The 25,911-nt window shown below is 36.9% G+C and overlaps 2 protein-coding genes across 2 annotated transcripts in view; both read right to left on the bottom strand.

Moving 5' to 3' along the window:
- Positions 1–3,131, bottom strand: part of MS3_00009598 (uncharacterized protein) — a gene marked incomplete at its 5' end in the record, with an annotated part of 31,674 nt that extends 28,543 nt beyond the window's left edge. Inside the window, 2 exons of the mRNA XM_051217991.1 lie at positions 775–898; positions 3,058–3,131. Of these exons, the coding sequence (XP_051064424.1) occupies positions 775–820 (46 nt within the window). The remainder of the gene's footprint in view (positions 1–774; positions 899–3,057) is intronic.
- The window catches only part of SPT7_2 (Transcriptional activator spt7), a gene marked incomplete at its 3' end in the record, with an annotated part of 26,983 nt that extends 1,613 nt beyond the window's left edge, over positions 1–25,370 (bottom strand). The window contains exons 1-8 of the mRNA XM_051219586.1: positions 25,217–25,370; positions 23,847–24,116; positions 23,741–23,795; positions 12,822–13,102; positions 7,871–7,943; positions 5,361–5,805; positions 3,058–3,365; positions 775–898 (exon numbers count right to left, since the gene is read on the bottom strand). Coding sequence (XP_051064423.1) covers positions 775–898; positions 3,058–3,365; positions 5,361–5,805; positions 7,871–7,943; positions 12,822–13,102; positions 23,741–23,795; positions 23,847–23,941 — 1,381 coding nt within the window. The 5' untranslated portion in view covers positions 23,942–24,116; positions 25,217–25,370. The remainder of the gene's footprint in view (positions 1–774; positions 899–3,057; positions 3,366–5,360; positions 5,806–7,870; positions 7,944–12,821; positions 13,103–23,740; positions 23,796–23,846; positions 24,117–25,216) is intronic.
- Positions 25,371–25,911: the final 541 nt, after the last annotated feature.

Below are 25,911 nucleotides of genomic sequence, written 5' to 3'. Positions count from 1 at the left end.
AAACTGAAATTTTGAACGAATGGACAGTTATCTAGGAGTATTGGAATCAGTCCCGGACCTGAATGTCCCAGATTTTATTCCTGACAAAGTTATAGATGAATATTACTGAAAAGTTATCACCTAGTTATCAAAGGTTCCCTAGGTTTGGTCGATTCACTGACATGATTGTTGTGATGAGGATTAAACCTCACAATTATTTTGGTCACAAATTACATCACCTTACTCATTCTATTCAACTAAATTTACCAAGTAATCATTGGTGTAGATTATTATCGAGTGGAATCTCAAATTTTCATTTCATCCATACGGAATTGTAAATACAACCATCTATGTAAACGTTAATATTGCGTCACAACAATCATTTGAGCTAAATAAAAAAAGTGATCCCCAGAAGTGATAGTGGATGTGTGTACCAATCGATTATTATCTTAAAGAGAGCAGAATAATTACGAACCAAATAGATCAATGGGAACATCGTTGACTGTGACGCTCAGCGGATTGTCTTCGATTTTCGCAGAGAACATCAACTCGCCAAAAATTGTAGAAACAAATAGCTGATAAGTGTCAACTAGCTTGAAATCTAAATCCTACAGAGCTACATGTCGATTACCTCTAATAATACTTATATGAAAGGTACTAACATTACTCGGCTTCTCACCCTTAAGTAGGCGGTGTAAAATCTGGGTCCAAAAAAACAACTTTAACCTGCTTCTATTTATATAAATAATATTTAATTTTGCATATCAATGCATATTTACACACCGATTCACTTACGTATATAATTTGAACTATAGACACTATTATTATTATTAGATTTCATTTCTGAGTCAGCGAGAGTAGACTGTTGTGTTCTTGTACACGGTGTAACTTGAGCATACAAATGAACACAAGGTGTTGTCTGAAATATTAATTTTATATAAACAGAATGAGTGAATATTGGTTAAATTAATTACAGATTAAGTTGTATAAATCTGTATGGAGACAGGTTGTAGTTAACGCTAGAATTTAACTTATCTCAATTGTCAGTCAGTCAGTCGTCAACAACATAGAACTTCGTACGTACGTATTCCAATTGTAACTCAGATGCAATATTTTCAAGTTATTTTATTTTCCCATACGAAATACATATGATACTTTGAAAGTGTGTATTGGTAAAATATCATATACTGGAAAAATGACTGAATCATTGAGTAGTATCATGTCTACCACGAGGTTTTTAAGCCTCAATTTAATGTTAAAATGCGTTCTCATTATTAACTGGAAAGTGTACAAAATTTTAGCAAATCGCTTAACTGACCAGTTCAGATTAAAACTAAGTACAAACATATATATAGTTTTATTGAAATCATGAACTGATTTAAGTCAGACCACTATTGAAAAGCAGAAGGTACTGGACACGAATGCAGAACCATCGGTGTCACACATGAACGCTTGACCTCCTGGGTTAGAGTTTCATGTATGGAATATTGAAAGCGCACTGCTGAAGTATATTAGTTTCTGATATTAATTATTTAATTGAAAATTTATCAATCAACTCTATATCACAACCTGTTTCAAAATTTTCTTGTTATTAGATAATTTATTAATAAATTTAAAGAGTTCAATTACGTAATAATTCGTGTATTAGATACATCTCAGCTTTTCGAATCTAGGAATATTTATTTCACATAGTGTTGATAAGTTTTACTTAAATATTGTCTAAAATAACTCTAATGTGAATAATACCAGTCATGCATAGCGTTGTAGCATGAAAGACAGCTTTATAAGACTAGGATCTATCGGTTCTTGATAACTCTTAGGCTGGAGTGGCCAGAGATCCTGTAACTTAGTGATGTTATCTAGATATGGCACATAATAGAAACTAGTGGCGATCCCGTCGTAGTTTTCGATCCGATTCATAGAAAGAATGAGATGAACTCCCCAACAAGTCTTTCTTGTCTGTATTTTTAGCTGGACTTTATTTTTTATCAAGTATAATTATTGTTCATTTACTTACTAATTAGACTACACTTTACTCCCTTGCTTCTTCACAAGTTTTTCACCTCATTTGTGTGGTGCATTTCATCTATGATGTCCTATTGAAACGGAATCTATGTGCTGCCAGACAAGATTTGGTCAGTTTGAATGAAAAAATAAATTTCGACGACAACTCATGTAACAATCACTTGAGGGAAGGGTCAATGGTGGGTGTTACATATTAATTAGAGTACGCAACCTGGGAACCCGATTTAATAAAATAAAAGGCTTACAACATAATTACGCACTATTCTCATACCTTCAACAGTGATCTAACTTATAATTTAGCAATTGAGAAAATAGAAACTTAGAGAGTTTATTGTATCTCACATCGAAATTGATAAGGTGTGAAATAAGTTGGCGCTTTTGTTAATCAGTCATGAGGAAGATGAGTTTTAAGGAGCCGGATTCAATATTACGAGCAGTTTAGAAGTTTGAAAATACCAGCTTTAGAAATCTGGACTAAATTTTGAGAAATATTGGATTATATGCGGTATTTGTCGCAAAAGGATATCCAGTTAGGGTACCATTGAAAACCAGACAAGATTGTATAGCTGTTCCGCCATGGTAAGCGATTACTCGGTAGCCCATACTTACAACATCACTATAGATTGAATATATGGCCTTAACGATTCATAGTTAGCGTTTAATCTTCAGATCGTAGAATCTGATCTAAAATAGTTTACATTTTCAGCTTCGAACAATTTGCAATAAAACACCGTCAGTGATGATTGCTAGCCTCACTTTGGCATGAACAAAGCAGATATTCAATGCTCACTGATCTTACCCTAACTGATATCAATCTGTGATGAAAAGCACTTACAAATTAAGTTAATCTATTCACAAAACTTCTCATCAAAAATATGAACGTATTATAGCGAGAATTCATGACTGATGACGGAAGAGAGAAGGAGACCGATAGACGGAGTTAACACAAACGGTACTCAATGATGGTGGCTTTATATCATGAAATAAACGATACTGAAAATGTAAATCATTGGAATTCATCTTGATGATCTGAAAATACCAACATTAACTTACGGAACATTGGTAACAATTTCCAATCTTCGTATGATTATGACAAGTCGGTTGATTAGATAGTTGACAGTTATCAATAATTTTATTACTGTTATAATTATCATTATTATTATCATTTGAAATCTTTGAAGACAATTTTGGAAATTGAAGTGTAACACCGGCATTAGTAGCGGTCGTGGTGACTGTAGTAACACCATGGTACTGATTTTTTGTATTGCCGTCCCGCTTCTTTTCATTATTACTACTATTATTATTACCCATGTTACATTCGTCTTTTAATTGAGAATAATGTGATTGACAGGGATCACGTCCTGATGAATAAAGAAATATATATATATTCATATATAAGAAACATTTTTGAAAATTTACGAAACAATTGATAAGCTACTTTAAACTTCTACAGAAAAATCATTACAAATTAAAGAAATGAAAATTAATATCAGAATCGGGGTTTGTGGAGATTGTGGTAATTTTAATAGTTGAATTCATGAGTCGATGTAAGGTAGACCATCATTGAAAACCTGGGAAGCACTGAACGGCCGATTCGTCCTAGTATGGAACTATTCAGTAGTGCGCATCCACGGTCCCATATGCATGACTCGAACCCAGGACCTTCGGTCTCGCGTGCGAACGCCTAACCTTTAGATCACTGAGCCAGCATCCAATGGTGTTAATGTCTAACTCCAATCGGTCCATGAATTCAACTATTAAAATTAATACAATCCCCATAAACGCGCATTCTGATAATAATCATCATGTGGTCATTAGTGACTGGCTTCAAGATGGATTTCCTGGAGTTCTAGTGAGAAGCAGTGATCTATGGTGTCTAATCCGTGTCAAGTAGAGACAGGTATCTATTTCAGACAATGGATGAATGGTTACGAAAGATCGCGGATCGATTGAAGTTAGACATTAACACCGTCGGATGCTGACTCATTGCTCTGGAGGTTAAGAGTCTTTGGGAACATTCTGAAATTTATTACTTTATCTATTACTATTATGGTGATTACACAAGTTATCATATTTCTCTATTGTCCTAATGATTTTATATATTGATGTTTACAACTCATTCAAAAACTTGAACTACCAACCAGTGTCCGGAGCATTAACCGGGTTGGTGGATATGGAAGATCCATCTAGGGAAGTTGGAAAACTCTGATTCCAAACAAATGGTGCACATGGGCTCCAGCATCCTGAGGGAACAATTAGTGTATGAACCTATTGTCGGTCACTGGCTAACATGGGCTGCATCTCCTAACGTTGCTCCTTCGCCTTGTTTATTAGACCTTTAGGTCAAAGGGGGCGTGGCCCCCTAAGAAAACCATCAGCTTTAGTTTGGGCGCCCAGAAAGTATTCCAGCCTTCACAAAGACCGAATGAAGTGTGGCGCATATATATTCGGTGCCTCCTTGTATCAATGTTTATGTGTTTAAATAAATAAATCAAGATGATCAATTGTATTTATTTCTTTAGACGCTTAGCATCCAAACTCAGTCTGACTTTGGTTTGATCTGTCTTTTTTCATGGCTTACAATCCATGAAAGCTGTATGCTACTCATAGATAAGGCTATATTGCCCATAATTATCAATTCTGTTGCATTTCCCATTACTGTCCAGTATGTGTATGTTCTATTCTCTTTTTTATTGGCTAGCTTTATTTATTCCCAATCTCTATACGAATTATATTAATTTAGATTGCAACAACAGAATGAGTATTGAAATATTAAGTTTTAATTGTTTTAATGTTCAATAAAACCCACTAATGGTGTTAGACGATTTCGAGCTGTGATTTTGAATTGTGATTAGACGTCAAAAACGTGAACAATTCGATTGTGATTCCATGATCTAAAGATAACACACTCATAGTGAGAAATGAAAATCCTGGATTATACTCTTAGCGATATAGCAGGTATGTGTGCTAACTGAATAATGCTATAATAGGCTAAAATATCTATCCAGTACTCCCTAGTAATTGTTAATAGCTCTGTAGTTGTATTATCGAATCGTTATGACAAAAGTTAACTTCGGATAATGTTAATAAATCTTTTAATCAAATATAAATTATATTTTTACCTGCCTAACAGGTAGGATCACAGATTCTGTAGACTATTACATGTTGTTTAAACATTTTAATGCCTGTTGAAAGGGATGAGGGAATTTTCAATTTTACTTCTCATCTCATCATTTTTATGATTTTATTCATTAAGTTGAATAATAATAATAATAATAATAATAATAATAATATACCTCTAGGATATTTTCCTTCAAAAAAAGTAGAATGCGCACGAATCAATGGCGAAAACTTACTATTTCCAGTCATGTTTTTATTAGTATGCATTGAATTACTATTAGTAGTAGTAGTCGGAGTAATATTTACATTAACTATTGTTTCCATGTCTTGAAGTGTTTCTTGTGTAACAAAATTGTTACCAATTGTAGAAGAGGGAAATGGAGGCGGAGGATGACTTACACTCGCATACAACCCATCAGAATCCGACGTTGGATCATCAACATCATCATCACATAGTGAATAACATCGATTGTTTGTATCAGAAACTCCTGTTAATGATATTTTTTTGATTGATTGTAATAATTTAGGGATGGTAACATCATATAAATGATGCTTATTACTAACTAGTTGTTTCACTGTTGGGATTGAATAATAATAACATGTTAATTGATCCATGTTATCTTCTGGTAATGGTGCATGATCAACATGAGTTTGATGATGATCAATTTTAATTTGTTTATTCTAAATGATAATTAGAATGAAGAGAATAATGACACAGAAAAATACAAGTATGAATACCAATAATAAAACTATGTCATTCAAAAGTTATGCATAAGATTGTGAAGTTTCACTGACTGAGATGGGTGAGGGATGTATTACACATGCTTAATCAGAGCTTACCTTGATGCCCAATTTTGGCTGAGGTAGAAATAAATCAGAAAAAAGCTAATAGGTTTCAACTAACTGGTTAGGGTTTGCGTAATCACCGTAACTAATGGTTGGAGACATTAAGTGACATGGCTCAAACAGGTTGCAATGGTCCAAATGTATTCACTTTTTGATTTTGTTTAGGTTTTGAGTTTTAAAATTGTCTTATACTTTTTATTCTGCAGATTCATATTCGTTATGGTTAATCTTTTTTAACCATCATTGAATATTATTTTTATTTCTCTTACTTGTTATTTAGCTTGATAATTTCATCTCGATGTATTGATTTAGTGTGGGAACTTGGACCGATGTATATTTGCACCAACCTCCAAGCTGAATTGAATGGTCAACTAATGTAATTCACATATAATCTGTATGGTAAGGGTAAATGAGACATGTATGGTGGGACAATCGATTGAACAACGCTCACATGAGGCGTAAAGTACCACGCAAAGATAACAAAATCTGTTGATGGATCTTTTAATAAATGTTGACTAAGATGGTCAGAACATGTTCCGCATACGCAATCGCTATCTTTTTGGATGCACAATGCCGAATGATGGAGGTTGGAATAAAGCTAGGATCAATCAAACGAAGACGTGGCATCGGTTCATAAAATATTGGTAGTTTCAAATTATATTGATGGGGTTCACATGATAGGTATGATCGAAGGTTGAACAAGATCTCAGGGAAACAGATGAATTCATTCTTCATCATTCTATGAATTTTGAGTTTCATAACACTATTTCATACTTTCCATCACGTAAAATTATTCATCCTTCTTAAACCATATTCCTTACATTTAGTCTTTCTCACTATTATTAATTATGACTCCTTTGATATGCATTATATTGATTATATTTAGCTAGGTTGATACGGTTTGGTCTGTGATTCTCGACTTGAAACAAATTTAGAAATATATGCTTCTAGATTAAGGGAAATCATAATATTTTTGATCTACTTTCAGGTTATTCCAATATTTCTATTGTTCATCAATAAACCCCAAGAGTAATTTATTTATTTCATAACCATGGATTTACTCTCTTGGTTTATGAACTTCAGGTTAAAAACTTTTACACATTAATCATAAGTAACCCTTAGAGTTGGTTTCCAGTTCTGTATCGTAGTCTTTTTACGATTTCTTTATCTTCGTATACCCTGATGAATTCTTTGAGATTTACATACACAGAGAGTAGAGTTAGGTCAGTGAATCGAAAAAAATTGCTCTCCTAAACTATACTCGAGGATGTCAACACTTTCTTGCTACACTTTTATATTTTTTATAGCTCTATGAAGAGGATATGACTACCATCAGAAATATTAAACTTATGCTAAACAGTCGCTTTTTTGAAACGACAAATGACCATTTTAGCAGTATAAACCTTGCTTTAACTTTACTTTGTGTTCTACTGTCAAATTTAGTCATCGTCACCTTCCTAATGCTCAACCAAATGATTGTCCAAAGAGAGACCAAGGTTGTGTGGAATGAAGAGGTTTTATCTAGGTGGAAAATCCGCCTATTTATAACAACCTATTCTCCACCATTTCACAACCCATAAAAATTTGCCTCTCACTAGTTGAATACCATCTATCCAGCATTGCTCATATTTTACTTTCTATACCCTAGTTTCTGTACCAATCTTCGTACTGTCTACCATTCTGTCGATTAGTAGCAGGCGCCTGATGAACAGTGTCCAGTTATCTGAAAAAATCCCCCTTACAAGAGAAGGAAATAAACTCGTTTGTGATATTGTCCTACTTTTTTCTGTACTGATCGGTAGACATGGGATAAGTTCTCAGAATAATTATGGTTAGAAGTCCACACTATTAAATGCTACTACGAAGAAATTCACTGTATATTATCAAAGCGCTAACTTACCTCAGTAAATGCCGCATCGAAGTATGTCGGTACTGGTGGAAGTTCACAATTCCTATGTGTATTACTGTCTTGACTAAATAAAAAGCATGAAAAATGATTCATTAAAAATAAATTCTATTTTGAGAATATATTATTTAATTAGTATGAGGATGTGAATATTATTTAATTCCATTCGTAAACATGAACAGATCTAAGTTAGATCAGTATTAAAAGCCTAAAAACATTCGGAGGGCATCCCGTCCAACTATGGGACTCTAAAACAATGAGCACCGACAATCTCGCGCAGGACTCGGATCCAGAGCCGTGATTTATTATCCCGTTAATTAATTAGTTGAACTTCTGATTCCTACTTGAATGACGAATTTGACAAATATTTCGGCAGATTGTTTGTTTCGAATGGCTAGAGTTATTGATCTAATGACGGACTGATGTATAATCACTATCATTGCGCAATACTAAAAGTTACTACTGATGGCTTTAAAAGTAGTATTAAATCTCTAATGCAACACAGGAATCTAGTAAACTGTTATGGACTCAGTTTTGATCTACTGTTAGTATGTGATGACGCGTAATAATACTGCCTGATTGTGTAGATAGCAAGAAACGGAATCAAGTTTGAATAGAACGGTTAAAAACTAATTGCTTCGATCAGTGAATTTATCATTAAAAAAGAGAACAATAACAGTACACAACTTTACATGCATTACATCAGTAATCAATATCAGTGTTTAATATTCTGAGCCAATCAAACTCCATGGTTATTAGGTCTCCAAATACACGATGGGATCGACTATTGTTGGAGATGACTAAGTCCTTGAAGGCTAAACAACCATAGAATCATTGATGCATTAGCCTCAATAATTTACAAATTCTGCCAAAAAAACAACTGTGGTGGTGAACTAAATTCGAGTTTAACTGTCTGAAGTGCAGTTACACTATGTCGGATAACTTCATTCCTTTAAATAATGACAGTGATATTACTGTTCTGATATATGATACTGGACTGATATTCAATAAGACTATGACGATTTACCAGTTGCGCTAAGTTCGAGTTGTGTCTGAAAGAGATGTATAAGGCAACGATACTTCAGTGTTCAATATTTTTTATGGAGCAAGGGGATACTAAATATGTCACACCAGTGTGCAAAAATACGAGGCTGATTCAGTTTTGTCGGGTATGTTTGTGCATATGAACGTTGGCCCAAAGCATTAGGACCTCAGAATGTAAATGTTAGTATTGATAAGCACCTGTTAGAAGATCGTACAACATCCAATATACCACCATACCACAGACAAAGAATATGACAGCAGTCGTTCATATATGCTTTATTTTAATTACATTTATGCTATAGGTCTAAATATTCCTACCGCAATCTTAGATTTTGGATCCATGCAGTACATGGTGAACTAAAAATCACCTCCATTAAAACCATTCACAACTATGTACATAAAGGTATATTCCTATAGACCCTTTGAGACAACAGTTAATGTCTAGTGAGTGGGTTTATTTGAGACCCTTTTTTGAAATTCGGTAAGCAGCTCACAAGATGATGACATGGCTGAAACACGATCATAACAACATCCAGGTTGTAAAATCTACATGAAATCTAATTAAATTTAGGCACTAAGAATGCGAACAAAATTATGCGGTGTGTTCAGTTCAACTTTGAAGATATAGTCTTTCATGAAAATAGCAATAATTCAATATTTTACTTCAGTCTTCGAGATGAAATTGCAATATATTATGCATTTCTGAAAGTAACATATATCGATTCTGCACATAAGACTTATAACCTGAGTATCGAGGAATAATCGCTTTATTTGGAAGGTTTCCTTTGGGTTTCAGTTAGTTGTTCCAAATAATCCAGGAACAGAAGGACATTGTCATATATAGCATTTGACGACAAGAAAAAAAGAAAAATGTGAAACTCTTGGAAGCATTCAAAGTTATCATATATGGTATATGCAGTACGGGAAATTTTGTTATGGACTAGGTGACCGCTAAAGTCTCGACTAAGCAACCTAAATACAGTCATGTCAATATAGTATTAAGTTTGTTTTATGCATTACAAGCACCAAGGAAAATTATTAAAAAATCATTAAATTGTATTACTGGATTAGTGGTTGTTGCGCGGTTTTTTGTGTAGATTAAAATCTCACAGAGTTTGAATGCTACAAATTTTAAATGTTTTCGTTGTAATCTTATCTAATTCAACGATGTAGCGTTCGCTGATCAAAGTTCAAACTCGTCGAAACACAATGATCTTATTAAATATCAGTCCAGTATCATATATCAAAACAGTAATATTGTGGTGTGTGCTACTTATACTGATATAAGTAGTATATGTTAGTCGTGAACAGAAGGTCTGGCAGCAGGATCGAACAGTAAAGAATGGAAAGCATGCAATTTGTCTGAAAATGCAAAAACAATGAAGTCTGAGTCATTTTGAGACAATTGATGGACATTTTGCAAATTAAGCATTTACTTTATGATTGTTAGATTTTATTAACAAGTCCTGTAATTTTGTGTTAAATACATTTGATTGTCCCCACCCGTGTTCTGTTCACTACAATATCACTGTCATTATTTAAAGGAATGAAGTTATCCGATATAGTGTAACTGCACTTCAGATAGTTAAACTCGAATTTAGTTCACCACCACAGTTGTGTTTTTTTGGCAGAATTTGTAAATTATTGAGGCTAACACACCAATGATTTTATGACAGTTTAACTTTCAAGAATGCAGTCACTTCCAACAATAGTTAATCAACGAAAGAATTTCACCTTGATTATATTTATTAATTTAAATGTAGAAAAATTACTCATTCATTAAATACATTATCTATCAAACGGGTAAACATTTATTTATAATGAAAACCAATTACATGACAACAAGCAAAATGTTAAAAATGATAATAAGACGATTGTATGTTAGATAGTTCACCGATTTCTTTTTGTTTAAACTCGATGAGATCATTGTGGTAACTAATTTGTTCAAGATTTCCTGCTGTTTTTTGTTTTTTTGTCTTCTAAATTCTTTGTTCAAAGAATTATTTTTTAAAAAATAGGAAGAGAATTTTATACCTATTTCACAATTTGGATCATTTTCTCCGAGATTTTATAGACGTTTCGAATTGATTTTGTACGTGAGATAGCTATCACTGGCGGTAATTCATGACCGATGCAAAATATCAAGAGTCAACTTAATGTTAAAAATGTGAACCATTGGATACCAGTTTAGTGGTTTGAAAGTAATAGCACTTATTTATACAAGAAAGAAGAAATTAGCAGACTACAGGAAGTGTTTTTCGCATCACTTAGGGATTCGTCAGTTGGATGTAGTACCCGTAGTAACCTAACGTTGATGCTCACACACACACCAATACTCGAATCTAATCTAACACTACGTTATTCAAATACCAAGGAGCTAGACATCAGGCAACCAAGTTACAACGAATGCTCTAGGCAGTCATCAACGTAGAGTCTGAACCACTAACAATTCTGTACTCAATAGCAACCATAATTTCATGAGAATAGATTATGATAATAAGATTCAGAAAATCTGTGAGCATGAATGCTTTCTTTTTCTTAAGAAATAAGTTAAATTAAAGGAAAGTAGATTGAATTTAAGGATATTGGCTTCGAGTAAAAAAAACTACAGTATTATATGAACCATTTGATCATAATCGAGAAAACTACTTTCAAGTGTCAGTACGAAATTGAAAAAAAAGATCGAATAACTTTTATCTTTTGTCTCATAAATTGTACAATAGAAAACCTTATTTAAAAGTGTTAAGAAATATTTATTACTGTCATTCTAGAGTAAAATGATGATGTTAAACGTATTGACTGATCACTTTCTTACATTCTGATTTTACATAGTACATTAATCAATCAATTTTTGTTTCCATGTACCGTGTTGATTGTAAACTTGAAAAATATTTATTTTATTGGTGGTTTACTGGATAATCTCCAAAGTTATGAAGTAAGAATGCTCAGACTTGTAATGAATTTTACGCATGTCTTACAAAGCCATGTTACTAGATCTTAAACAAATTTGTAGGTGATAATGAATTTTTTACTTCATTACTTATGATTATGAAGAAGATTCAAAAACAAAGTTTAGGCGTAAATCAATTCATACTCTGTTTATTGAAGTTATGTAATAATAGTTCTACAATAATAATATCAGAGAACTGATAATAAGCCATAACAAATCGTAAGATTTGCTAAAACTTAAAAAATCTGACAGGTTTCATTGTTTCCATTCAGACTCTCTGCTCATTGACTGAAAAGTAGCTCTAAAAGTACTCAGTTATCTTAAGAATCTCTCGATTTTGTCCCGTACTCTACTTTTATCGTCTTCAGTAGTGCATATATATATATATATATATATATATATATATATATATATATATATCGATTAACTTCATTTCAACTCCTGCACAGGAAAATGGTGAGCATTTCAAATATACATCAGGTTGGAAATCTATACACTCGGCTTTGAGGTATACTATAGTTACATAAAGGCTAGTCAGCCAATTAAAATCAATCTAGAACCTAGCACAAATATGCTTTAGCCCAAACTGCCATACCTACTCAGGACGATGAGATCAAACTAGCAAGATGAATAGCAAATGAGTAAAAGTAATAGTGGTAACAAAAATAGGAAAAAAAAAGTTAAATACTGGAGAATATGGTTGGCAAAGCGATAATGTATGAAGGAATATTAGAATTCATGATTAAGGGTAAGATAAGGAGTGAATGTATCTACACCCCTCCAAATGATTTTAAATCAGTCGACTATATGCTAAACTTCATCCAGGTAGCTTTCAAGCACTTTAATAATAATAATAATAATAATAATAATAATAATAATAATAATAATAATAATAATAATAATAATAGAAAAACTGAATAGGATACGAGCAAAGGAATTATAAACACATACTGTAGTAATGGATAACTACTAGGAGATATAATATCCGTACTATTCATATTTGTATTTAGTCCAATTGTGGTAGCATACGCCAAATCATCTTCATTGACGAATAAATTAGAATTTTTAATTAATACATGATTAGTGGTATCATGATTGATGTTAACCTTGGTGGTAGTGATAGTTTTAGTTTCAACAGTAGTAGTGGTAGTATTGGCAACAGTATTAAGTGCACATTTATGCGGTCGAATGAGTCTAACTGTGAAAGATTTATGGTGATTGTAAGTGATTTTCTAAAATAGAAAAAAAACCAGTATATTTCATACAAAGTTAACGAGTATAGATACTAATTTAATTTCAAAAATCAGCACTTAACGATGATTGGGAAAAGTTCTATGAACCTATCTTCAAAGTTGGATAGTTTAAAAGAATAGTTAGAACATTTACAGTCAGGTTATTCGACAAACATGATAGAGAGGAACATGAAATAGTGGTAGGTTTCAAGCATTTTTTAAGTCCCAAGTCTCCTAGAAAATAATGTCAGAATTATGAATGATGATGTTAGACTTCAAGTGCTAGGAAAATATGAGAGATCTAGTGACGAATTTATGAAATTCCAGTAATTACAACAGTGTGCACATTAATTACGAATATCGAATTATTGCCTAAACAGGAGATCATACAGTTTAACACAAGACTATATTTTAAAAAATGTTTACAATACCCAGAATAATAAATAACATTGATGGTTTGAGCCACTAGCTATTGGTTCGAGTAGTGTGGATGATACGATGTAAAATGTTTATGCCTAACAATCACGTCTTTATTGATTGAAAAACGGGTGACCAACAAACTAATTTCCTCGAATAGCCTATGATATTTCGTCATGTTTGTGTTCAAAATTTGTATATTACTTACTTAATCTGATTACCCCTCGTGGAGGAGCAAAGACCGCCCACCGGGATTCTCCAGCCAACTCTGCCCTGACCTCTTCTTTCCAGTTGTCTCCGAGTGTTGCTCATCCTTTTTGTCTCGATGTGATTCTCGACGCAATGTATTCCATGGTCGTTCTCTTTTTCCTTTGTCTTCAGGATTCCAAGTTGGGACTTGCCTTGTGATGCGGTTCGTTGATTTCCGTAATGTCTTATCCAACTCCAGAATCTGTTCGTAATTTCCTCTTCAGTTGGAAGTCGCTTTGTTTTCTCTCACAGTAGGTTGTTGATGATATCCGGCCAACGAAAATTGATATTTTGTACACAAAATTGTTTGTAAATAACTGTACCCTTTTGATTATGGTTGTAGTAGTTCGTCAATTTTCAGTTTCGTACACTAGAACTGTCTTGACGTTCGTATTGAAAATTCTGACTTCGATGTTGGCTTGCAGACAGTTGTTTTGAGTTCTATATGCTCTCTAATAATAGGAATGCTACCCTTACTTTGCAAATCCTTGCTTTTATGTCAGCATCAGACTCTCCTTGTTCATCGATTATGCTGCCCAAGTACGTAGGACTTTTCCTCTCTTCCAGAACTTCTCTAACAGACGTTACTTGTTTGTTTCTCTGTGTTGTATTTTAGGATCTTGTTTTCCCTCTTGTGAATGATGAGACCTACTGTTGTAGATGCTGCTGCTTCACTGGCTGTCTTCGCCCGCATTCGTTGATGTACATGAAATAGAAGAGCTAGGTCATCTGAGAAGTCCAAATAATCTAGTTGCATCCAAGCTGTCCATTATATTCCATGCTTCCCCTCAGATGTGGTCTTCATAATCCAGTCGACCACAAGAAAAGAAAGGACGAGAGTGGGTAGCCCTGTCTATTTTGAATATAAGGATTTTATTTTATTACACAAAGATCCATTCATCTGGTTAGTGGTCTTGTCTCCAACTTTGATCATTCGAGGGCTTAATTCGATTATACAGTCTCGTAAATAGCCATTACTGGGTCGAATTATATCATTGAGGTCCATCTATCGACCTGGTTGTAGCTGCTAACTTGAAGTGGTGGTCGGGCTTGCCTATCATGATAACTCAATCGAGTTATATTAGCTGGAATATTGGTTTCTTGAGGTCATACCATGCCAGGTAGGTTGGTTGGAGAAAGTTAAGACTAAAAGCAGCAACTTAAGGCACGAGGGCGAGGTTGTACTCCTGACTCTAGAGGGCTGTGACAGCAGTAAGGTGCTTCTCTAGGACAACTGGCACGTGTAACAATGCTGTCTTCTCACAACGGAATGTAGAGGTTAGAAAAGGTTCACCCCGAAAATATCACACCTCGCCTTACCTCACGAATTTCCGTCTCCTGCGGTAAGACTTTTTGAAATGCGAGGCGAACTCGTCAAAAACTTCCTATAAAATGACGTGCTCGACCAGCCTCAAGTATTTGTCTCTTTGGCTCCACAGTCAAGCTTCCGGGTTGCTAAGACCACCAATAGTTCAGCACCCTCTTCAGGTCTCTCAAGAAGGAATATCCTTCCACGGTGTGGGTAGCCGGGAAGTGACAACCACCCTCATACCTCTACTGGCACACGAAGTTATCTTGTTGATGATCGAATCCTTCCCTCACCCCTTAATAATTCTTCCATTCCCACGATTAGCCATTCTCACATATCTTTATCACCATGCGCCACCAATGCTAATGATTTGAATTCACGAAAAATTATTCCTTGTCTCCTGAAACAACACTCTACACTACATATTGCAGCTTTTAATGTTCGAACCTTGTGTCATATAGGACAATAGGCTTCTCGCACCGCCGATGTATGGTGAGTCTCCGAAACATGCAGACAGGATTCAGGTACAGCCATTCACTTGACATCACCTCGTCAATATAAAGAACTTGTACGATTTATCCTACAAGCATCTGGGGGTGTCACTGCTACTTCCTGTGGTATAGCATTAAGTTCTAAGGCAGAACAGGCTCTCCTAGACTGGATTCCAATAGACAGTTGCTTATACGCTGTTCGACTAAACGGGACAGTCAGGACTTAAAAAGATAGGGGCACTCACCGTTATCTTTTTGTTGTTTCTGCTTATACTCCTGATTGCAGCTCGGACGAAGTTGAAGATGAATTTTATAGGAAGCTATCCAACCTTCAAAAAGCTAAACGCTCTGATGTAGTAATAGTGGCGGGTGAAGTCAATTCTCGAGTAAACTAAACCAAACCGAAAGTCACTTAGTCAGATCTTATGGTGTTGAGGCTCAGCGAATAGATAATAGCAACCGTCTGTTGCGATTATGCTCAGATAACCGTCTATTCCTGGAAAAGACCAACACCAACACCAAGTTGGTATGATATCCAGAAAGCCATAGAAACAGAAAAGGTTTAGGAAAAATAAGTGGATTTCATTAGCGTCAACAGAACTGATAGTTGTTCGGAAACATCTCGTCTGGCTTTGAACACAATGAGGGGCGAAGGCAACCTAAATGTAGGTTGATCAAAAGCCTAAGTAATGATCGTGAGCAGTGGTGGGAAACGAAAGCAGAAGAGATGGAAAAGACAACAGCGATAGGTAACAGTAGACAGCTGTTCAGACTTATCAAGGGAACGGGTATTGAAAATTCGGTTGTTAGTGAAACTATCTCGGAAAAAGACAGGACTATTATTCACTCACAATCCAAGGGACTGAACCGATGGGCAGAACACTTTAAGGAATAGTTCAGTTTGCCTTCAACCACACTTCAGTTAGCCACTATCTCCAAGTAACCTGGACGGCAAACTGATGTAAGTCCTTCAACTATTAGTGAGATTGAAAATGTTATAGGCAATCTAAAGCGAGGGATGGATGGACTAACCCCTAAGATTTTTAAGTATGGTTGTTCAGTTTTACCAGTTAAATTAATTGAGATCTTCGTTAGAATCTGAAAACTGAACGTAATCCCATCTGAATGTTCTCGATTGCTGATCGTCCTAGTCTATAAGAAAGACAAAAGTCCCCTCGTGCCAACAACAGATGAATCAGTTTTACTAATATAATGTCTAAAATATTAGCCTCAATAATATTTTGACGTCTGACTAAAGCTCATGAAGAGCAAATATAAGAAAACGGCTGGTTTCAAACCTGGGTGTGGATGTATAGACCGAACATTTATCTTTCGGCAGATCCTGGAACATAAGCATATCTCTCGACGTCCTACTATAATTGTATTCCATGGCCTTAATGTAGCGTTCGACTCCGTCGACCGTGAGGTTTTATGGCAGTGTTTGTCATTGAAGTTTGTCACAGAGGTACATCAACCTTGTACAGGCTCTACAAAAACACATCTGGTCGAGTCAGAACTTACAGCAAACTGTCACAGAGGCCGGTTACTTCAAGTGGTGGTCGTCAGGGTTGTTCCGCTTTCGCCATTTTTATTTGACTTCGTCATGAACATGCTCTTGAAGATAACACTTTGATTATGACTTTTCAGGAGTTCGTCTACTACCAGGAAATTCACTTGTTGACCTAGCATGTCTGGGATGCAGTTCTCTCTCTCCATATATAAAATGTTACTTCAGGATAGGCTTTTGTGGCCACCTCAATAAGTGATAAGGAGTGAAGCAGTCGAACGCATCGACTGCCTCTTTTATCCCGGGAGTCTCATCAGTACTGATGGTCTGGTGTCTAACTAAATCTCGGCACGGATTCAGAAGGCTCGATTGACTTTTGCCAACATGCACCACTCATGGCATTGGTGAGATATCCGTCTTCCAACCAATGGGCGAATTTACTGAGCGGCAGTTCGCTTCGTTCCACTTAACAGACGTGGAACATGGCCATTAAGAGTAGGCGATATTTGTAGCTTACTGGTAGTCGACCATCGATGTCTACGAAACACTTCTCTTGTATTTTAGGAATAAACTATGCCTGGGTTAGGAATAGAGTACTAGGCAAAGATAGTAAATCTACTGATGACGTAGTAAATCATCAACTAAAGTGGTTTCGATATGTGCTACGTGTGCCCAATATCCGCCTACCTCGACGGGAAATGCTTTCTAGTACAAAGAAGGGATGCAAAAATTTCGGTGGCGGCCACACCAAAACATGGCATCAGTTCGTGAACTCACTGAAAACTGGACATAGCCATGGTAACAGGTATGGACTATCGAGTTGTGATCCCCGTGATTATCGTAGCTAAAGGTTAGAGACTTTGAATGGCGTAAATCAAAATCGTCTGCAATGGCGCAGGTGCATCCATTCTTTGTCTTCCTACAAATCCTGAGATTCTAATTTCCTCATGACGATTTTTGTGCTTGTCTCACTAATTTGTTTTCATTTAGAGTCGTATCTTGAATGCCTAATTTTTCTTATCACATTTGATACTGTTACTACCTAACTATTCCGGGATTTGGTCCGATAAATTCACCTCTCTGTGCTAATGGGGTATGGTAAATTGAACCGATGTACACAAGTACGGGTTCTACATTGTAACTGACTGACTGATCAACCTATCGAATGGCATTCTGTTTACCAAAAATCTCGTTTAATCAGACCATAGACAACTTCCTCCATAACAGTAGACTAGCTTTCAAGTATTGTAGATTTACGGAATAAAGTGTTATAACGTACAAAGAATTGTACTACTACTAAATACTAGATAATACTTGATCTATAGATATAATAGACTCAACTATCCATTCCTATGATTGATAACAAGATGTAGGTCAGAACAACAGGATGCTGACACGAATCACAAAGGAGTCAGGCAGTGGAATGAATTTTACAACATAAGACAGTCTATTATACTTAATTTAGTTTGATATGTCCGTTTTTAGTTATTGATTAATCACAGGTCAATCTCTCTGAACATATCAAACGGAACTTCAATGGAGTTGAGCTGTTTGATTTAATTTTAGGACTGATTTAAGTTAGGGGTACAGATAAAGATCAGAGAGGATCGAAAAGTTGTTACATCTCAGCTTGAGACTTTACAGATGCTCACTCGCGACCCTGCCAATAATCGAAACGATCAACTTACTTTTACATTACTGTTTTAGGATCCAGTGGTTGATAGTTTCAGTTCTGATTGACTTGTGATGTAACGCAATAATTATCTACAGTTAAGATATTATTATTTGCTTCGTGACTTTTATTTCCATCTTTGGTTAACCATTTTTTATCTGGTAAGTAGTACTGTATTGATTGAAATTTTGTAAAATAGTTTTTATTCCTTAACATATATTTAGCCACTCAATAGTTTTATTCTCTCAAGTAAATTCGGTTGGAATTCGGACACCACTTCTTGAGGTAAATACCAGATTGGATAACTCACTCAAGCATTATAAGGAGTCATTTGCATCATTATAACGAACTCCGCCTGTAGCTCTTCTAGAGTTGCTGCCAGTCCCAAGCCCGGGTAAGGGAAGACAACTGGGCATGGGGTTAGCGACCCTATCCCGTAAAAAACTAACTCGCTAAAAACGCTAACCAGAGAAAATAATTCGAACCATTTTAACTCTGCCCTGAGAGGTAGAAGGTCTTCATTTAGAAGAGTTATAACGCCTCATGATGAAAACCAAGTTCCTTCGGAAGCCATGAGGCCGATGCCCCTTCTAACAACCAAAGCAACAATTTTTATAGGTACATGGAACGTCCGGACAATGTGGGAGACCGGGAAGACCAGTCAACTAGCAATGGAAATGAGGAGATACAACTTGGCAGTACTGGGAATCAGAGAAACTCATTGGACCCAAGTTGGACAACAAAGGCTAAATACGGGAGAGATGCTGCTATACTCCGGTCACGAAGAGGAAAATGCTCCACACACTCAGGGAGTTGCTCTGATGCTGTCCAAAGTAGCATGAAATGCACTTGTAGGATGGGAATCTCACGGATCCAGAATCATCAAAGCATCACTCAAGATAAAGAAGGGGGATCACAATGAATATTATCCAGTGTTATGCACCCACCAATGATAGCAACGACGACATTAAAGATCAATTCTACAAGCAGCTGCAGTCAATCATAGAGAAATGCCCAAGAAAGGACCTCACCATTCTGATGGGAGATCTAAACGCCAAAGTCGGAATAGACAACACCGGATATGAAGATATCATGGGACGACATGGACTGGGAGAGATAAAAGAAAATGAGGAAAGATTTGCAAATCTGTGTGCATTCAACAAATTGGTCATAGGAGGCACAATATTTCCGCACAAACGTATACACAAAGCTACATAGATCTCACCGGACCATACCACAGAGAACCAGGTAGACCATATTTGTATCAATAAAAAGTTCCGAAGGACAATGGAAGATGTGAGAACCAGGAGAGGAGCTGATATAGCTTCAGATCACCACCTAGTTGTGGCCAATTTAAAACTGAAGCTAAAAAAGAACTGGACAACTGGACAAACAGCAATACAAAGGTTCAATACAGCCTTCCTTCGACATACTGACAGATTCAATGAATTTAAGATAACTCTCAACAACAGGTTCCAAGCCTTACAGGATCTATTGAAAGAAGAAGAAACTACTATGGAGGAAAACTGGGAAAGTATCAAAGAAGCATTAACTTCAACAAGTCAGGAGGTTCTGGGCCTCAAGAAGCATCATCATAAGGAATGGATATCTATAGAAACACTGGACAGGATCGAAGAAAGGAAGAACAAGAAGACAGCAATTAACAACAGCCGAACACGAACAGAGAAAGTTCGAGCACAAGCTGAATACATAGAAGCAAACAAACAAGTGAAGAAGAGCATTAAAACCGAAGTGTGGCTGGAGGCCAGTTGAACTGATCCCTAAAGTGTTCTGCCCATCGATCCAATCTACTGGATTGAGAATGAATAATATGTCCATCTTTTTCTGAGATTGTTTCGCTAACAGTCGGGTTCCTAATACCTGTTTCCCTAACAAGTCTGAACAATTGTCTGCTATTACCTATTGCCGCTGCCTTTTCCATCTCTCTTGCTTTCGCTACCCACCACTGTTCACGATCGTTGCGTCGGCTTCTTGTCAGCTTGCGCTTAAGATGACTCCGCTCTTCATTATGTTCAGATCCAGATGAAATGAGTTTTCGAGCATCTATTAGTGCGGTAGATGCTGCTGAGATCCAGTGTTGCTCCCTAACCTTGTGATTTACCGTACTCGCAGATATCACTGCTGTTTCCATAGCTTTTCGGATATCATTCCATGCTGCCTCGGGGTGGGCATCACATACATGGCTGCCTAACTGTTTTCCTAGTTGTTCCTGAAATATACTCTTAGTTCGACTATCATTAAACAGGACCCTAAGAGGTTTCCTAGCAGCGTCTTTCTTACGTCCAGTAAGACACAGACAAATACGCGCTCGCACTAGAGCATGATCTGAATCTAGGCATGTGCTCCAGAATGAGCGACAGTCTTCTATCGAGCCCCTCCATCGGTGGCTGATAGCGATGTGATCTATTTGGGTCCAACGTTGGGACGAATTAGGGGGGCGCCATATCAAAAGATGTTTTTCCTTATACTTAAAGTTAGTATTTGCTAGGAACATGTGGTTATCTGAGCATAACTGCAACAGACGGTCGCCATTATCTGTTCTTTGAGCCACGACACCATAAGATCCACCCACGTGTCTTTCCCTTACTTGAGCATTAAGGTCACCAGCCACTATTACTACATCAGAGCGCCTAGCGTTTCTGAGAAGGTCGGAAAGCTTTCTATAAAACCCATCTTTTACATCATCTGAGCTGCAGTCAGTGGGTGAATAGGCAGAGACGACGAAGAGGCAACAACGAGTTTCCCTGTCTTTCCGAGTCCTTACTGTTCCGTTTAGATGGACAGCGCACAGACAAATGTCTACTGGGATCCACTCTAAGAGAGCTAGTTCTGCCCTAGGACTCAATGCTATACCTACGCCGGCGAGGCCACGAGAAGCAGAATCAGGGCTTCCCGATGCACGAAGTGTGAATCGAGTTGGTTCTTTGTTTTGACATGGTGAGGTCAAGTGAATGACGCTACTCGGATCCTGTATGCGCGTTTCGGAGACGCAGCACACATCGATGGCGCGAGATTCTAAAGTCCTAGCTAAGGAAGCTTGTTGTCCTGTTTGGCACAGTGTTCGGACGTTAAAAGCTCCTATGTGTAGTTTAGAGCGTGGTTTTAGATCAAGAATAACGTTCCGCGTACTTGCATCGTTTGCCCTAGCGGTGCGAGGTGATAAAGGGACGTGAGGAGGGTTAGTCATGAAGATAAAAGAGGTATTAGGAGGTGTACGAAGGATTTGAATGTGACCAACTTGGTCTCATGTGTTGTTACGGGTATGAGGGCTGATATCACTTCCCGACTGCCCACACCGTGGAAGGGTATATCTTGAGGAACCTGAAAAAGAAGTTGGATTAATGTTGGCCTTAACGACCTGGGAGCGTGACTGCAAAGCCCAAGAGACAACTGCTTGAGGCCGGTTGTGCACGGCCCTTTCGTGGGAGTTTTTTAATGTGTTAGTTCTGTTCTTCAAAGGGTCTTACCGCCGGAGACGGAAATCCGTGAGGTAAGGTGAGGTGTGACATTTTTAGGGTCAACCTTTTCTAACCCCGTCCTTCCTTGTAAGAAGGCAGCATCGCTGTTATGCTGGTTGTCCGAGGGAAACACCTTACTGCTGTCACACCCGCCTACAGTCAGCAGTACGACTTCGCCCTCAGACCTTGAGTTGCTGCTTTTAGTCTTACCGTTCTCCAATCGACCTGCCTGGCATGGTAGAACCTACAGGAACATATGTTCCAGCCAATATGGCTCGGTTGGGTCATTACGATAGGCAAGCCCGACCACCGCGTCAAGGTCGCAGCTACAGCCTTTTGTGGGAGAGAACAAACCAGCTTTCAGTTTAAGAGGAAATTCGGTAAAGACGATGGAAATGGACAGGACATACATTACGCAAATCGCCAAACTGCATCACGAGACAAGCCCTAACTTGGAATCCTGGAGGGAAACGGAAAAGAGGAAGGCAAAAGAACGCACTACGTCGGGAAATAGAAGCAGATATAGAAAGGATGAATAACAACTGGGATGAGCTGGAAATGATTGCCCAGGACAGGGTTGGATGGAGAATCCTGGTGAGCGGCCTATGCTCCTTCACGAGGAGTAACAGGCGTAAGTAAGTAATCCCTAAATTTGATGTGTTCTACTAAAATAAGTGTTCAAACACAATCACATGTTAAAACAAGCCTAGTACAACTAACTCATTTACTGGGTTGAAATCTAGTCACTTGACTTCGAACTATACGTTGATTGTATTATGAATAGCGATAGTGCCTGGATGTACAAAGAGAAGCTGAGATTTACTTGATGAAAGCCGAATGTCTTATACAGAGTCGCCCCCAGCAGTACATCAAAATAAAAGCTAAGAACCCTAAAGGAAATGAGAGCTAAAATGTCGTCTTCATTATGAGAATTTGGAGTACGGGGGCCCCGAATGCCTCGGTACAGCCGAGGGTGAGGAGGGTCGGTTCTCGCTATCGAAATGTTCTCACATGGCCATGCGTATGAAGCCACTGCCAAGGAAAACCTACTCACTGTCTTCTCGCAGCGGGGCGTTGTTTATGAAATGGAGAGGACGAAAGGCGAATGTCCGGTTCTTTATCCGGGTTAGTGAACACGAATGGTCCACCTAGAGGGGTCGAAAACCCTGATTCCAAACCAATGATGCACATAGGCTACAGGATCCTGAGGAAACAAATGGAGTACAAACCAATTATTGGCCAACGGCTACCATGGGACTGGACTTCCTGACGTTGCTCCACTGCCTTGTGGATCAGACTTTTCGGTCGAAGGCTCCGGGCATGGCTACCTAAGAAAACCACATGCTTCGGTCTGAGCACTCGGGCAGTATCACAACCCACATACAAATCAATCGACTTGTGTGGCGCATATGTATTCGATGCTCCTTCGTACCAATATTTATGTGTTCAAATAAATAAATAATAAGGAGTATGGGAGTACTTAAATAGTAAGTCGACATTTGTAATACACTTACTTGGCAGGAAGTAACACTGTTATCAGTACTAGGATTGTGTCTTTTTTGAGTTAAACTAAAGAAAATGTAAATGTTTAATTGCTTTTTTAAGTAAATACTTGCTTACCTTTGTTTTTTATTCCAACAGAAACATAACAATAGAATGAATGAAAGTGATAATCCAAAAGCAAATGAGCTGATATAATTTAATGCATACTCCATACGACCTTAAAAATGTATTTGCATACGCAGATTGGTGCGAACTTACATTTACCAAAAGTTAGATTTTGTTATTAAAAGCTTGATATTTGATTAGGTTTTTTTTATCTCGTTTTGTTTGTATGTAAATCCGGAACTCATTAGTTTGATTACAACAGAACTTTTTTAGTGTGGATATCTGAGAGAGAGAGAGGGGGAGAATAAAGGGATGAAATATGAAATAGGTGCAAAATACAAAATTGTTTTATCATGAATACAGACAGGAATTTGGAGTTAACAATAGGGAACTGTAAAACAATTTATGAAATAAGTTTGTATGTTGAGCAATCTATGCAAAAAATGGTGTTGACATGATAAATAAATAATTAAGATTTTTAATCACGCTAGTATTTGGAATATCAAAAAGTTAGAACACAGTACATTCGAAATTACTGTTGTAATTAAGTAGCTGTCGTTTCTTCAAACTTATAGATCTGTCAAGTACTTTACTTAATGAGTATGCTTTTTATTTCACGAACACGAAGAGCTGTGTTATGTGAAATAATTATTTATGAGATGGTGAATAGTGATAAGAAGTGGTACGACAATGATATAAAATAAATTCGTAGGTTTTTCTAGATTTCACTAACACAGAATCGCAGAAAGAGGACCATCACTGCCATGCATTCTAGGTCAAATCTAACGAGTTATATGATTTCGGGGGATCCATCGAATTAAAAGCCAAGGACTGCTAAACAAGTGTTATTTCTAACAGTATAGATTCAGAAGGTGCGATACTAGAAGTTGATTTTAGAGTCACTAGGGAAGATACTGTGAATAAGTATCTAAAACAATTTAAAGCCAATATCAGCGTGATGCCACTTTAGATATTAAAGCTAACTATGGTTCGTGGAGTATTAAAAACCGAGATATTTAAATGTTATCTAATCTTAGAGCCAATATCAGCGTGATTCCACTTTTTAAATCCAAATCAACTATAGTTTGAGTATCAAAAACCAAGGTATCTAAATGTTATCTATAGCGAAGGTGAAAACGATTTATGAGAACGTTCGAGATGGAATCAGGGAAAACGGTATAAAGATTGGCTTGCAAATGTACATGACGCCAATAGCTAAAAACGCTGAGTTTTTAGGAGTAAAACTTTTGTAGCACTATACATGGAACATACAATTATTGAAATTTTATTAGGTTAACAGTTATAAACACATCCAGTCGTCTATTTTGGCTACATAGAGCATGCATAAATATGAATAATCCTTGTAAACTGTCATTCCATACCATGTAAAGCTGAAGAATTCAGCTTTATTTTGCGTCACAGTTCCGAATTTTTGAGGAGACACTTATTCTTGAGAACTTTGATATACTTCCGCCACCACGCCCTATTCCAAAGGGAAATGATCACCAACCACAAAAGCTTTGAACCTGTGGTTGTGATCAAGGTCAAACAATATTTGGCCAGTAGCTTAGCAAAATAAGACTTAAGGCCTCCTCATAGTGTTGCTCAATAGCGGGAGGAACCCCGCTAGCCAACCTTTGCGGTCAGTCACTCTCTTAAATCTGACCGATTCTTGGTTCTATATTCGAGGCTCACTTTTGAGCTCAGGCTACCCGATGTGTGTGCTTATGTATGGGGTTTTCAGAAGTTATCGGACCTATGTAATGCAAGTATATTGGAATTTGTACGGTGGGATAAAAAGGATACATCGAGCTACAAGCATGTCTATCATGTGTCTGATAAAATCAGCTGCATATATGTCAGATCGAAGATATAATAAAAAGAGATGGTAGCAAATAATAGCGTGAGACGACCAACAACCTAGCTTATGTTGGGGGCGACCACACCAAAACATGGCATCAGTTCGTGAACTCACTGAAAACTGGACATAGCCATGGTAACAGGTATGGACTATCGAGTTGTGATCCCCGTGATTATCGTAGCTAAAGGTTAGAGACTTTGAATGGCGTAAATCAAA

This window comes from Schistosoma haematobium, chromosome 7, assembly GCF_000699445.3.
Source record: "Schistosoma haematobium chromosome 7, whole genome shotgun sequence".
NCBI lineage: Eukaryota > Metazoa > Platyhelminthes > Trematoda > Strigeidida > Schistosomatidae > Schistosoma > Schistosoma haematobium.
Note: the sequence above shows the minus strand (reverse complement) of the source record. Positions and strands in the feature narration are given on the sequence as shown.